General features: G+C 51.2%; 1 protein-coding gene across 1 annotated transcript; it reads left to right on the top strand.

Moving 5' to 3' along the window:
- The first annotated feature begins 4,164 nt into the window (after positions 1 to 4,164).
- PRG3 (proteoglycan 3, pro eosinophil major basic protein 2) lies at positions 4,165 to 7,766 on the top strand. Its single transcript, XM_061203343.1, has 5 exons — positions 4,165 to 4,296; positions 4,742 to 5,055; positions 5,744 to 5,875; positions 6,703 to 6,808; positions 7,613 to 7,766. Exons 1-5 carry the CDS (start codon positions 4,236 to 4,238, stop codon positions 7,669 to 7,671), a joined length of 672 nt encoding a protein of 223 aa, XP_061059326.1. The 5' UTR covers positions 4,165 to 4,235; the 3' UTR covers positions 7,672 to 7,766.
- Positions 7,767 to 13,264: the final 5,498 nt, after the last annotated feature.

The following is a 13,264-nucleotide window of genomic DNA, read 5'->3' as shown; positions in this document are numbered from 1 at the left end:
TTGCTTATCTTACTGTGTTTGGGGTCTCCTTTTCACAGGCTGCAGGTTCGTAGTTCCCGTTGTTTTTGGTATCTGTCCCCAGTGGCTAAGGTTGGTTCAGTGGGTTGTGTAGGTTTCCTGGTGGAGGGAACTAGTGCCTGTGTTCTGGTGGATGAGGCTGGATGTTGTCTTTCTGGTGGGTTCGTCCACGTCTGGTGGTGTGTTTTGGGGTGTCTGTGGCCTTATTATGATTTTAGGCAGCCTCTCTGTTAATGGATGGGGCTGTGTTCCTCTCTTGCTAGTTGTTTGGCATAGGGTGTCCAGCACTGTAGCTTGCTGGTCGTTGAGTGAAGCTGGGTCTTGATGTTGAGATGGAGATCTGTGAGAGATTTTCGCCGTTTGGTATTACGTGGAGCTGGGAGGTCTCTTGTGGACCAGTGTCCTGAAGTTGGCTCTCCCACCTCAGAGGCACAGCCCTGATGCCTGGCTGGAGCACCAAGAGCCTTTCATCCACACGGCTCAGAATAAAAGGGAGAAAAAATGGAAAGAAAGAAAAAAAGAGGATAAAATAAAATAAAATAAAGCAATTATAATAAAAAATAAGAAAAAAATTATTAAGAGTAAATTTATTAAAAAAAAATTTTTTTTTAATTTTTAAAAATAGATTTATTAATTTTTTATACTAAAAATAAGAAAAAAATTATTTAGAAAAAATTTATTAAGAAAAAAATTTTTTAATTTTTTAAAATAAAAAATATGAAAAAACTTATTAAAAATTTTTTTAAAAATAGAAAATAAGGAAAAAATTATTAAGAAAACATTTATTAGGGGAAAAAAAAAATTTTTAAGCCAAAAAAAAAAAAAAAAACGGACGGACCTAACCCTAGGACTAACGGTGAGAGCAAAGCTATACAGACAAAATCTCACCCAGAAGCATACACATCTACACTCACAAAAAAAAGGAAAAGGGGAAAAGTTAATATATCCTGCTCCCAAAGTCCATCTCCTAAATTTGGGATGATTCGTTGTCTATTCAGGTATTCAACAGATGCAGGCACATCAAGTTGTTTGTGGCGCTTTAATCCGCTGCTTCTGAGGCTGCTGGGAGAGATTTCCCTTTCTCTTCTTTGTTCGTACAGCTCCCGGGGTTCAGCTTTGGATTTGGACCCGCCTCTGCATGTAGGTCCCCTGAGGGCGTCTGTTCCCCGCCCAGACAGAACGGGGTTAAAGGAGCAGCTGATTCGGGGGCTCTGGCTCAGTCAGGCCGGGGGGAGGGAGCGGTACGGAGGAGGCGGGGCGAGCCTGCGGCGGCAGAAGCCGGCGTGACGTTGCAGCAGCCTGAGGCGCGCCGTGCGCTCTCCCGGGGAAGTTGTCCCCGGATTACGGGAGCCTGGCCGTGGCGGGCTGCACAGGCTCCCGGGAGGGGCGGTGTGGAGAATGACCTGTGCTCGCCCACAGGCTGTTTGGTGGCGGCAGCAGCAGCCTTAGCGTCTCATGCCCGTCTCTGGGGTCCGCGCTGATAGCCGCGGCTCGCGCCCGTCTCTGGAGTTCGTTTAAGTGGCGCTCTGAATCCCCTCTCCTTGCACGCCGCGAAACAAAGAGGCAAGAAAAAGTCTCCTGCCTCTTCGGCAGCTGCAGACTTTTTCTCGTGCACCCTCCCGGCTAGTTGTGGTGCGCTAGACCCTTCAGGCTGTGTTCACGCAGCCAACCCCAGTCCTCTCCCTGGGATCCGACCGAAGCCCGCGCCTCAGCTCCCAGCCCCCGCCCGCCCCGGCGGGTGAGCAGACAAGCCTCTCGGGCTGGTGAGTGCTGCTCGGCGCCGAGCCTCTGTGTGGGAAGCTCTCCGTTTTTCCCTCTGCGTCCCTGTTGCTGTGGGATCCGCGCTGATAGCCGCGGCTCGCGCCCGTCTCTGGAGCTCGTTTAGGCGGCGCTCTGAATCCCCTCTCCTTGCGCGCCGCGAAACAAAGAGGCAAGAAAAATTCTCTTGCCTCTTTGGCAGCTGCAGTCTTTTTCCCGGACTCCCTCCCGGCCAGCACCGAAGCCCGAGCCCCAGCTCCCAGGCCCCGCCCGCCCCGGCGGCTGAGCAGACAAGCCTCTCGGGCTGGTGAGTGCTGGTCGGCACCGCTCCTCTGTGCGGGAATCTCCGCTTTGCCCTTCGCACCAATGTGGCTGCGCTCTCCTCCGTGGCTCCGAAGCTTCCCCCCTCTGCTACCCGCAGTCTCTGCCCACGAAGGGGCATCCTAGTGTATGGAAACCTTTCCTCCTTCACAGCTCCCTCCCACTGGTGCAGGTCCCGTCCCTATTCTTTTGTCTCTGTTATTTCTTTTTTCTTTTGCCCTACCCAAGTACGTGGGGATTTTCTTGCCTTTTGGGAGGTCTGACGTCTTCTGCCAGCGTTCAGTGGGTGTTCTGTAGGAGCAGTTCCACGTGTAGATGTATTTCTCATGTATCTGTGGGGAGGAAGGTGATCTCTGCGTCTTACTCTTCCGCCATCTTGCCCCTCCCTCCTGATTTTTAAGAAAGATTGCATTAAATATTTGTTTACCTTGACTACTGAGTCCTTTAGTGTCCCCTTAAATTTTGCAACTGAGGCAAGTGCCTTCCCCTTAGTCCTGACCTTGGTCGTGACAGAGGGCTGGTGGGAGATGGGGAGTCGGGGTGGTGCGGGGAGGCTGGCCCACAGAGCATCTGAATGACTCTGCGTGAAGGTTTCCATTCCAGCTGCTGCCTCCCCGCCAGAAAGATATGCCTCAAGGTTGGACAGAATAGCATGTTCTAGATCAGTGATCCTCAACAGGGGTACTTTTTCTTTCCAGAGGACATTTGAAAAAGTGTGGAGACATTTCTGAGTGATATGATTTGGGGAGGTACGATTGACATCTAGTGGGTAGAGAGACCCAGAGATGCTGCTAAACTTTCTACAAGACACAGGACAGCCCCTCCCCCAACCTTCAACAAAGAATGATTTGACTCCAAATAGTAATAGTGCAAGGGTTGAGAAACTTGATCTAGAGCCACAGCATAAAGGAAAGAGCATAAGTTTTTCACATTTTAAAGATAAGAAAGAGATGGAGAGGGAGAAGGAGAGGGAGAGAGAGGAAGAGAGTGAAGGAGGGACGGTGGGAGAGAGAGAGAGAGAGAGAGAGAGAGATGGGGTGGGTAGAGAATGTTGGGAGCCCCAAAGACTTAGAAGTCCCAGTTCCCCCACTTCCTGCATAACCTTGGCAAGTCACTTTCCCTCTCTGTATCTCATTTTTCACATCTGTGCAGTAGGGCTAATCATACATTCTCACGGGACTGAGGTTAGGATGGTGAGGATTCAAGGATGCAATGCACATAAAGTACTTGGTCTAGATAAGAGCTCAGGAGGGCTGAGGCTGCCCTTCATCTCCTACCTCCTCTCCTGTGGTCTCCCTCTCCCTGGGATTCTCCACTTCATTTGCTGGAATATTGACCGGAGGAAGGCTGCTCCTGGGGCTAAAGAGTATTGTTCAGACTGGGACCCTTTAGGGGTGCCGATAATCATGCCTGGACAGTAGTCATCTGGGGCTTTCTCGAGCATACTAGGGTGTTTGGGCACCTACATATGGCAGGAGGCAGGTCCCTGAAGTCCCAGCAGAGAGCAGGGCCCAAGGGTGGGAGGACTGAGCAAACCTTTTATCAGCTCCACTGTCCCGCCCCCCAGCCCAAGCCTGGGGCAATCGTCCTGGCTTCTTCCCACTTCCCCAAAAGCCCAGTATAAGGGTTGCCTCTGGGACCCAGCAGCCAGAGGCACTGAGAGTGGAGGCTCCAGACTCTGGGGAGGTAAGTGCTCCCTCGGCTGCCCAGGAAGGAGAGGTCCAGGGCTGGGGGAAGCAAGACCCTATATGGCAAACACCCTGGAGGCCTGTCCTTAGGACCATAATGGCCACTATCCTTCCCCTTTCACCCCCAGTGTGAGTGAAATTGGCCCTGAATGTGAGCAGACCTGTTCCCATGGCAGCTAGCATCTGAGCTAAGTGCTGTCCCAGGGAGCAGTGATGGAGCTCTCAGGAAAAAGGGTCTTTCGTACTTGAGCTGACAACCCCCTGTTCTTTTCTTGATTCTCCAGCTCAGGGTCTGTTTACGGGGGGAGAAGGAAGCTCTCTAGTTTGCCCTTTAATCCACCAGTTAAGCAAACACTGCATCTCCACTGTGTGCCAGGGGCCGTGCAGACACATGAGAAGTCCCCAAGGAGGGAAGGTGAAGCTGTGTCCCTGTCACAAGACTGAGAAGATATGAAATTCCCCCTGCTCCTGCCCCTTCTCCTGCTGGGGACAGTTTCTGCTCTTTATCCGGGTAAGTCCTCCCCTTTCCCTCCTCATCCATTTTTCTCTTTTCTCTTCTTTCCTGCATCTGTTTTTGCTCTTGTGGGCCAGGGCCACAGCCTCCCCTCTTCAGCTGACCCAGCCCACCTCTAGTTAGATTTCTCCTGGACTCAGAGCTGTGACCTGAACTTTCCGTCAGGGCTCCTTTGCAAGGAAAAACACCCACCTGTGAAGATGAGGGCTTCTCACAGGTGCTTCCTCCCACTCCCAAGATACCCCACATGTGGTGTCCGTCAGGTGCTCATGCATTTGGGTGTGTGATGCAGGAATTCTGGCTTGCCCAACCCCCAAGGGATCCATCCAGTCTTGGTTCCAGATGGCATCCCTAGGAAGGCTTGAGTGGGGCCATCAGAGCTGTCCGTGGTCCTGGAAGAAGAGAGAGCCCGGCCTGATGGCAGGTTACCTCTTCTTTCCAGAGAACGATGCCGCCCATCTGGGCAGCAGAGAGACACAGGCTGACCTGAGCCAGGATCTGGAAGGTTCAGGGGAACAGGAGGGAGAGCTGGCCCTGAATTATGGAGTGCTTGAGTCAGAGGAAGAGGAGGCTGTGGCTTCCAGCTATCAAAATGCGTTTGAGGATGAGGAAGCCATGGAGTCAGACCCAGCTGCCCTAGACAAGGATTTGCAGTGCCCTAAGGAAGAGGACACAATTCAACTTCCAGGCAGTCCTGGGTGCAAGACCTGCCGCTTCCTGTTGGTGCAGACCCCGAAGAAGTTTAGGAACGCTCAGGTAAATGGCAGGGAGGTTACTATGGGGGACCAGGTGGAGGAGACAAGAGTGGAGCCAACCTTCTGTTCCCTATCATTTGGACTAATGGTTCTCCAAGCCTAGTATGCATCAGAGTCTCCTAGAAGTCTTGTTAAAACACAGATTTCTGGGCCCCATCTCCTCAGTTTCTGATTTAGCAAGTCTGGGGCTTAAGAGTTTGCATTTATAACAAATTCACAGGTGGTGATATTGTTGGTCGGGAGACCACACTTTGAGAACCACTGGTTTAGATAAAAAGCTTTGGTATAAGATATGCCTGTGCTAAATCCTGGCTTTGCTTGTCACCAGCCATTTTAGTTGGGCAAGTCACCTCACCTTTCAGGGCTCCTGTATCTTCATTTGTAAAATGGAGGTGTATGGTACCACCTCTTAGAGTTGTGGTGAGGATTTAAATAATACATGGAAAGTATTTAGAATAGTCCCTGGGTCATTGCAAACTCTCAATAAATGGTGGCTGTAGTTATTCTGAGTATTATTATTCTTTTCTGCAAGAAGTTCCTGACACCAAATAAAGGAACAAGAGACGGGATTCAGGGGGGGCAATAGATCCCTGATTTCTGACTTGGAAAGGGATGAGGGGGTCTCTCCTGGAGACTCAGGGACTTGAGAGAAAACAGTGATTTTTCTACCCCACCTCTTCTCTCTGCAGAATACATGCAGGAGGTGCTACCGAGGCAACCTCGTCTCCATCCACAACTACAATTTCAACTATCGCATCCAGTCCTGGGTCAGTAGGATCAACCAAGCACAGGTCTGGATTGGAGGCTTCATCAAGGGCTGGGTAAGCGAGGGGCCAGCTCCCAGGTACACGAAGGTCTTTCTGATTGCCTCAAGGGACCACCTGCTGGCATCAAGCCTCATCCCAGCAGCTGAAGCTGGCTCATACCGGCTTAGGAGAACTGATGATTGAGTGCTTCTCTTCTTAACTCCATGTTCAGTGGCTTCATGCTTGTAGCTTGAAATCTGCCATGGTGGCTGTATTTACACCAAGGAAATTGACAATTATTACAAATCAGGTTTCTTTCTTCCCTCTAGCCTCTCACCTTCCCCCAAAGCTGGTTGTTAAACGTTTACCAGCACACTCCTGGCGTCAGGAGATAGATTCTATATCTAGTTTGGTCCCTTACTAGCTGAATGACTGCCTCCAAATTTCAGTTTCCTCATCTCTAAAGTGGGGCCCTTCTCTCAGAGTGGCCTTGGGACTGTGGACAAATAAGTGCCATTATATTTGCTACTCAAGTGTGGTCCACGGACCAGCAGTATCAACATCATAAGCTCATTAGACATGCACGATCTTGGGCCCCGCCCCAGACCTCCTGAATCAGAATCTGCATTTTTCACTAGATCCCTAGGAGATCTGTGTGCACAGTGAAGTTTGAGAAGCCTACTCTGTGTGATAGCTGGAAGTGATGTTTGCTCTTCCATCGTCATTGCCTGCGAACCCTCAGGGATGGGTGTCAATGGTATACTAGCCAAGTGGGCAGTGAGAGGAGATTATATATACAGTGTTCAGGAAGGGATACTCAGTGGGCTTTCTGGAGACCCAGAATCTGTCTGTCTCTCTGGACCTCCGCCCTCTGACCCAGCCTCTCTCTTCTCTAATTCCAGGGCAACAAATTTCACTGGATGGATGGCAGTTGCTGGAATTTTGGATACTGGGCCCCAGGGCAACCTGGGTATGGGAGAGGCCGCTGTGTGGCCCTGTCCACCAGAGGTGAGGGGGGCCGGGCACCAGGACAAGGGGAAGGGGTGGCAAGGTGGACTCCCACACATGTCCCTTTGAGCTGCCTGAACACACTTCCCCAAACCCACACCCTCCCTCCAACTGGAGAACCAATGTCCCTGTCTGTGAGAGGGCTGAGATGTAGGGATTCCTCAGAGCAAGACCAGGTGATGAGGCTCCCGGTACAGGGGCGAGATGGGGACTCTCCATCCTCCCAGGCAAAGCTAGGCTCAGGGCCTGGGGACTCCTTTCCTTCCTGTGATATGATGGCGACAAGGAGTGAGTATGGGACAGATGGGGGGAACAGATGTGAATGTAAGGTGTGGATGAGGGATGAGGTGAAGATGTGGCAATTAAGGATGGCTGACATAATTTGCCAGCTTTGAACAGCATGGCTGCCAGATGTGAGGGAACTTATTACAGTGGCTGGACCATATGGGTTGGAGTAAGATGGCCGAGATTCACATCCCAGCTGTGCCACTTGCCAGCTGAGACACAGGCAAGTTATCACTCCCACTAAGCCTCAGTTTCCTCTTCTGTGAAATGGGAGTGATGATAGCACCGACCTCTTGGAGAGTCATTGTGAGGATTAAACGATAGTCCATATAAAGCACTTAGCACATTGCCTCTGCAAGGGAAGAGATCAATGGCTAGTCCGGATGTGTGGGAAACCTGTGGCCATCGGATCATGACGACGGCAGGCAAAGATGACATATGAGGTGCCTGAGGAGGGGAGGAGGGAGCATAGGCCACACTCAAGTGGGCAGCTGACATCACTGTGCTCTCTACCGCTAGGGGGTCACTGGCGACGAGCTCAATGCCGAAGACGTCTGCCCTTCGTCTGTTCCTTCTAAGCCAGAGGCACGGAGATCCTCCCTTCACGCCCTCCTGGTGGCCTCTGTCCTACCCTTGGGACTTGTCCCCAGCCTCTCCGGATCATAAAGCCAGACTTCCCACAACATCTCCTGACTCTTGTTTCTTCATTGAGCACTTCAAAGGAGTTGGAAGCATTCACTCCGGTTTCGTGGGGAGTGGGGTGGGACTTTGAGGAAAGTAAAAGATGTTGGAGTAGCGCGCCAGATTGGGGGGGGGGCGGGGGGCGGGGCGCCGGATGGGGGGGCGGGGCGCCGGGGTGTGTCTGCAGCGCCGCCTGGGGGCGGAGCGTGTACCAGACGGCGGTCCTTCTCGTTCCGGCTCTGAGGATTTCACCCCGCGCGCCCCAGCTCCCCCAGGTTCTGGGAGGAAGAACTCCTTTGGCGAGGGGGTGGGGAACTGACCCTGTTGCTCTGTTTGGATTCAGTAAAGTGTGCGGAGCGGGGTGGGAGTGGCGGCTTTCCAAAATGGAGGCTCTGTCGCCGATTCAAGAATTGGATGGACCATTGAGGTCCCACCTGGGGTAACCACGTAGCGGGGAAGAGAAAGTAGTCTCTCGGGGCAGCCGGTTTGTCTAGACCTGTGTCTTTTTCAATTAGGATAATGGCCCCTATTTTCCACTCTCCCAGCCACCTGTGTGTGAGTTCAGAGGCCCCAACTTCTGAGATGGTTCCCCACCCCATTCCCAGGAGGGTGGCTGTCCTCACTGCGCCCCGAATCCTTCGTCCCCTCCCCGGTCCCCAGCCTACACCCCCCTCCCTAGAGGGGCCACATTCTCAGGAGGGAGCTGCCTCTCATCCCAGGGCCTTTTTAAAAAAAAATTATTTAAAAAAATTTTTTATTTTTGGCTGAGTTGGGTCTTCATTGCTGCGCGAGGGCTTTCTCTGGTTGCAGCGAGCAGGGGCACGGGCTTCTTATTGCAGTGGCTTCTCTTGTTGCGGAGCACAGGCTCTAGGCACACGGGCTTCAGTAGTTGTGGCACACGAGCTCTAGAGCGCAGGCTCAGTAGTTGTGGCGCACGGGCTTAGTTGCTCTGCGGCATGTGGGATCTTCCCAGGCCAGGGCTCGAACCCGTGTCACCTGCATTGGCCGGCGGGTTCTTAACCACTGCGCCACCAGGGAAGCCCCTCATCCCAGGGCCTTGGGGCCAAAGTCAGGGCATCTGTAGCTGTGTGGCTCCAATGCTGGTTCTACAGCCCCAGGTCTCCTCTGCTTCTCCCATTTGCTCAGATCCTGGGGACACTGAGAGAGAACATCGTTGCTGCTCTTAACTTTGTTCCAGGCTGGGCTCCAGGAAGGATCTGGGCTTGATGAAGCGAGAAACTCAGACTGGAAACTGGGTATTCAGAGGACAGAGAGCCCCGGGTTGTGAGAGAGAGAGAGGGATAGAAAGAGAGACTTCTTGGGGGTGTAGTTCTACATGGGGCACAGGGAGAATGTACAAGTATTTCTGGGGGCACACACATACACGTGTGTATATGTATCTTGGTGTGTACAAGAGTCAGTCTTTGGATACCTGTGTATATGTGAATCTATATTTGTAAATATGCATAAATCTGTGTGAGTCCGCATGTATTTATGTGTTGTGCTTACGTTTTATACATCTCTATTTATGGATATGCCTGTATGTCTGTGTCCATCTTTGAGTGTGTGTATCTGTGTAGCTTTGTACCTTATACTCCTGAATCTGTATGTGCATACATATGTGTGTACTGCTGTGTCTTTGGCCAGTATCTTTGGGAGTATGTGTGCATGTCAGTGTGTCTGAGCATACCTGTGTACAGGTCTACCTTTGTGCATGTATGTGTGTGTGTATCTGTACGGCTATCTGATTAAATGTGGAGTTTTGTTTTTTTTTTAAATAGATCTTTATTGGAGTTTAATTGCTTCACAATACTGCGTTAGTTTCTGTTGTACACCAAAGTGAATCAGCCATATGCATACATATGTCCCAATATCCCCTCCCTCATGAGCCTCCCTCCCATCCTCCCTATCCCACCCCTCTAGGTCACCGTAAAGCACCGAGCTGATCTCCCTGTGCTATGCTGCTGCTTCCCACTAGCTAACTATTTTACATTCGGTAGTGTATATATGTCGATACTACTCTCACTTAGCCCCAGCTTCCCCCTCCCACCCCGTGTCCTCAAGTCCATTCTCTATGTCTACATCTTTTTTTTTTTAGATTCCATATATATGCATTAGAATACGGTATGTGGTTTTCTCTGACTTCACTCTGTATGACAGACTCTAGGTCCATCTACCTCACTACAAATAACTCAATTTCGTTTCTTTCTATGGCCGAGTAATATCCCATGGTGTATATGTGCCACATCTTCTTTATCCATTCATCTGTCAATGGACACTTAGGTTGCTTCCATGTCCTGGCTCTTGTAAATAGAGCTGCAATGAACATTGTGGTACATGACTTTTTTTGAATTATGGTTTTCTCTGGGTATATGCCCAGTAGTGGGATTGCTGGGTCGTATGGTAGTTCTATTTTTAGTTTTTTAAGGAACCTCCATACTGTTTTCCATAGTGGTTGTATCAATTTACATTCCCACCAGATGTGGAGTTTTTGGAACAGAAAATCCAGTTTTGCCAGATGTGCTTTGTTTCTAAAGATGCTGGAGTTGATGGAACAGGACAGGATCGGAGAACCCCAGGGGAAGAGGCTGGTGACGAAGCGGCAGGGTTGAGTCCCTTGAACATGAGCAGGCCTCTGGCAACAGGATCGGGGCCTTGACATTGCTATGAACCTCACCAGTGCTGGGCCCCGGGGACTGCCTCTAGGTGAAGAGGCCTGTCCTCAGTAGAGGGGTCTGTCCATCTGCCTTGGATAGAGATTGGGTCAGGAAGCTCCTAATCACAGCATGTCAGTCTCCCCAAGGGCATGGAAGGGGAGCTGCCTTGAGGTCAGGCCCCTACCCAAGTCCCCGCACTGTGTACAGCAACAAGCTAATCTTGATGCTGTACTTCTAAAAGAAGCAGAAGCAGTGGGGGGTGGGAAGGATGAGCTCTGCACAGGTAGCTCTGGGACTGGTATTTCTGGGACTTGCTGAATGGCAAGCCCCCTCTTATCAGCCTCCACTTATCTCCTTGGTGGGGAATGGGCTCTAGCTAATCCCAGTAACCAAATATACTGCCAGCCAAGGCCAGAGGTAGAGGGAGGGAGGAGAAAGGGGTGGGGTGGGGTGGTGCTCAGACCCTTCCAGACTGAAGCTTGCTTGAGGCAGGCCAGGGAAGAAAAGATGTCCTTCAAATATCCAGTACTGTCTGTTAGTGGACCTCAGCTTCAACCATTATATATTCATTCCTTTGGCTGTTTAAGGCCTTTCAGACTTGAAGCCCTTGATTAAAAAGCAAATATTCTTAGGACAAGAAACTCCTGAGTGTGTTGTCTATTAATACCTCTGGAAGATTGATTGGTAACTTGCCGAGAACAAGGTTTTGTGAGAAGGAACACAGAAGGGAAAAATGTGTGTAACTGTTAGTGTGCATGGGTGGGGGGTTGTGGAGAAGAAAAGCTATTAAAAAGGAGATAATGAAGCAGAGAATGCTGTGCTCACAGTTTTCTTTTCCTGGGGACCTAGGAAGACTATATTCCCCAGTATTCCTTGCAGTAAACCTGGGCTCTGCAGCATGATACCGAGTCTGGCCAGTGCAATGTGGTTGGATGTGATATAAAGGCCACACCTGGCCTTTATATGATCCCCTATGATCATCCATGACCCTCCAGTTCTCACTTTCCTTGCCACAGTGATCTGGGGGTCCATGTATCTCAGATGGCATAGCTGCCAGGTGGAAGTGGCTGACTGACCTACTTTGTCGTATTAAATCCTGAGATTTCACAATTAACTTGTTACTGCACCAAAATCTGCTTTAGCCTAACACATATAGAAAAGAAGGTGCCAACAAATTTCTTAGTTTTTCCCAGGCAGATATGGCACAGAAGTCAAGATCCCAGACTCTGGAGTCATAACGGTCTGGGTTCAAGTCCCAGCTCTACCACTTCAGTTTTAAAACCTTACTCAGCCTCAGTTTCTTCTATAAAATGAGGGTTGAATGAGACAATGCCTGTCACACATTTAACTCATTGCTTGGCGATGGTGAGTCATCACTAAATGTTAGCTTTGATGCTGAGCTGTTAGGAATGAGCGTGGGTTTCAGGTCAAATGTCCACGTATTGCAAATTTCTTTTTCTATTTCTAGGATTAACGACAAACCATAGCAAGCTTACCAGGGTTGGTGTGAGGGGTCATGTGATTATGTTGGTGATTGTGCTGAGTACACGTGATGCAGCGGAGGTGAGTTAGTTACTGGTAATACTACAGAGATCAGCCCTAAGTCTTGCACAGGGAGCCATAACCTAGTTCAGCCGTGGGGAAGACATCAGGCTCACACACACAGGAGTTCAGGCTCGGGAGGGGCTGGCAGTCTCAGGACGGGCTGATGCACCCGTAGGAGGACCACCCCAGTCTGGAGGAAAGGGAGGGGCTGGAGGAGAGGGTCCCTCCAGGACAGAGCTGCCTCTGTCTCCTCCTCAGAGAGCATCCCTGTGACCCCAGCCTCAGCCCATCGTCCCGAGAGCTGGATTCACCGAGGCTCCCGGTGGGAGAGCTCAGCGCTGTCTTCACTGATGTCTCTGCTGGTCAGATCTCCGGATGCTGCCTGATTCCCTAGGCCACCCATGGGGAGGTGTTACCCCATCCTCTTGAGGATGGGGCTGGGGGTGAAGGCAGAGTGGGGAAAGGGGTGATGGGCCTCATGTGGCAGAATCTCAGCCCTTATCTCCCTGGGGTGGGGGATCAGAGGGGTTGGACCTTCCCGAACTACCCCCCAAGCTGCCCTGCACCTTGTGTAGAGGGGCCAGCCCTCCATGTACAGTTAAGCTCGTCTCTGCTAAGACCTCATGATCAGGCCTGCGAGCCAACCTTTCCAAGGGATTTACCATGAAACTAGTGAAACTTACACTCCAGGGCCACTCACCTGCCTGAGCCTCTTCTAATCCTAAAAGATGACCCACGTTGCATGTGCTTCAGGCTTCATAAAACCTGGATCTGCTCCTGAGCTCTGCCCTGGTGAGATTTCTGGGCCTCCACTGTGGAAGAGCCCAGAAGGGGAGGGGGCGTCGGGGCAAAGGAAGACGGGATGGGCTTGGCGTGCTCTCAGCAGCCTTCCCAGCTGCCTGTTCCTTCCTCCTTCCCTGAGTGGCGGGACACCTGGTTCTCTTTGTGCCACTAACTGTGTGACACTGGACGAGTCATTTTCCCTCTCTGGCCTCAGTTTGCTCATCTGTAAGCAAGAGAATCAGACAAGATGGTTCCTAAAGCCCCTTTAGTTTCTGACATTAGAGGACCGACCACCTCATTAGGGCCCCGCGGGGACAGGCCTGTTGACCGGCTGCTCGCCGGGCGTTGGGTCTCACCGGACCTTTCCGTCAATGTGTTGGGGGAGACTTGCTGATCTCCTGGAACAGGGCACCAGGTTGGGGAACCCCGTCCCACCCTGGGGGAGCCTAAATGGGCTCCCGGAGTGAGGGACCTGGAATATGTATGAACACGTGGAGGTCCCAGA

The sequence above is a fragment of the Eubalaena glacialis genome, chromosome 10 (assembly GCF_028564815.1).
Source record: "Eubalaena glacialis isolate mEubGla1 chromosome 10, mEubGla1.1.hap2.+ XY, whole genome shotgun sequence".
In the NCBI taxonomy this organism is placed as follows: domain Eukaryota; kingdom Metazoa; phylum Chordata; class Mammalia; order Artiodactyla; family Balaenidae; genus Eubalaena; species Eubalaena glacialis.
Note: the sequence above shows the minus strand (reverse complement) of the source record. Positions and strands in the feature narration are given on the sequence as shown.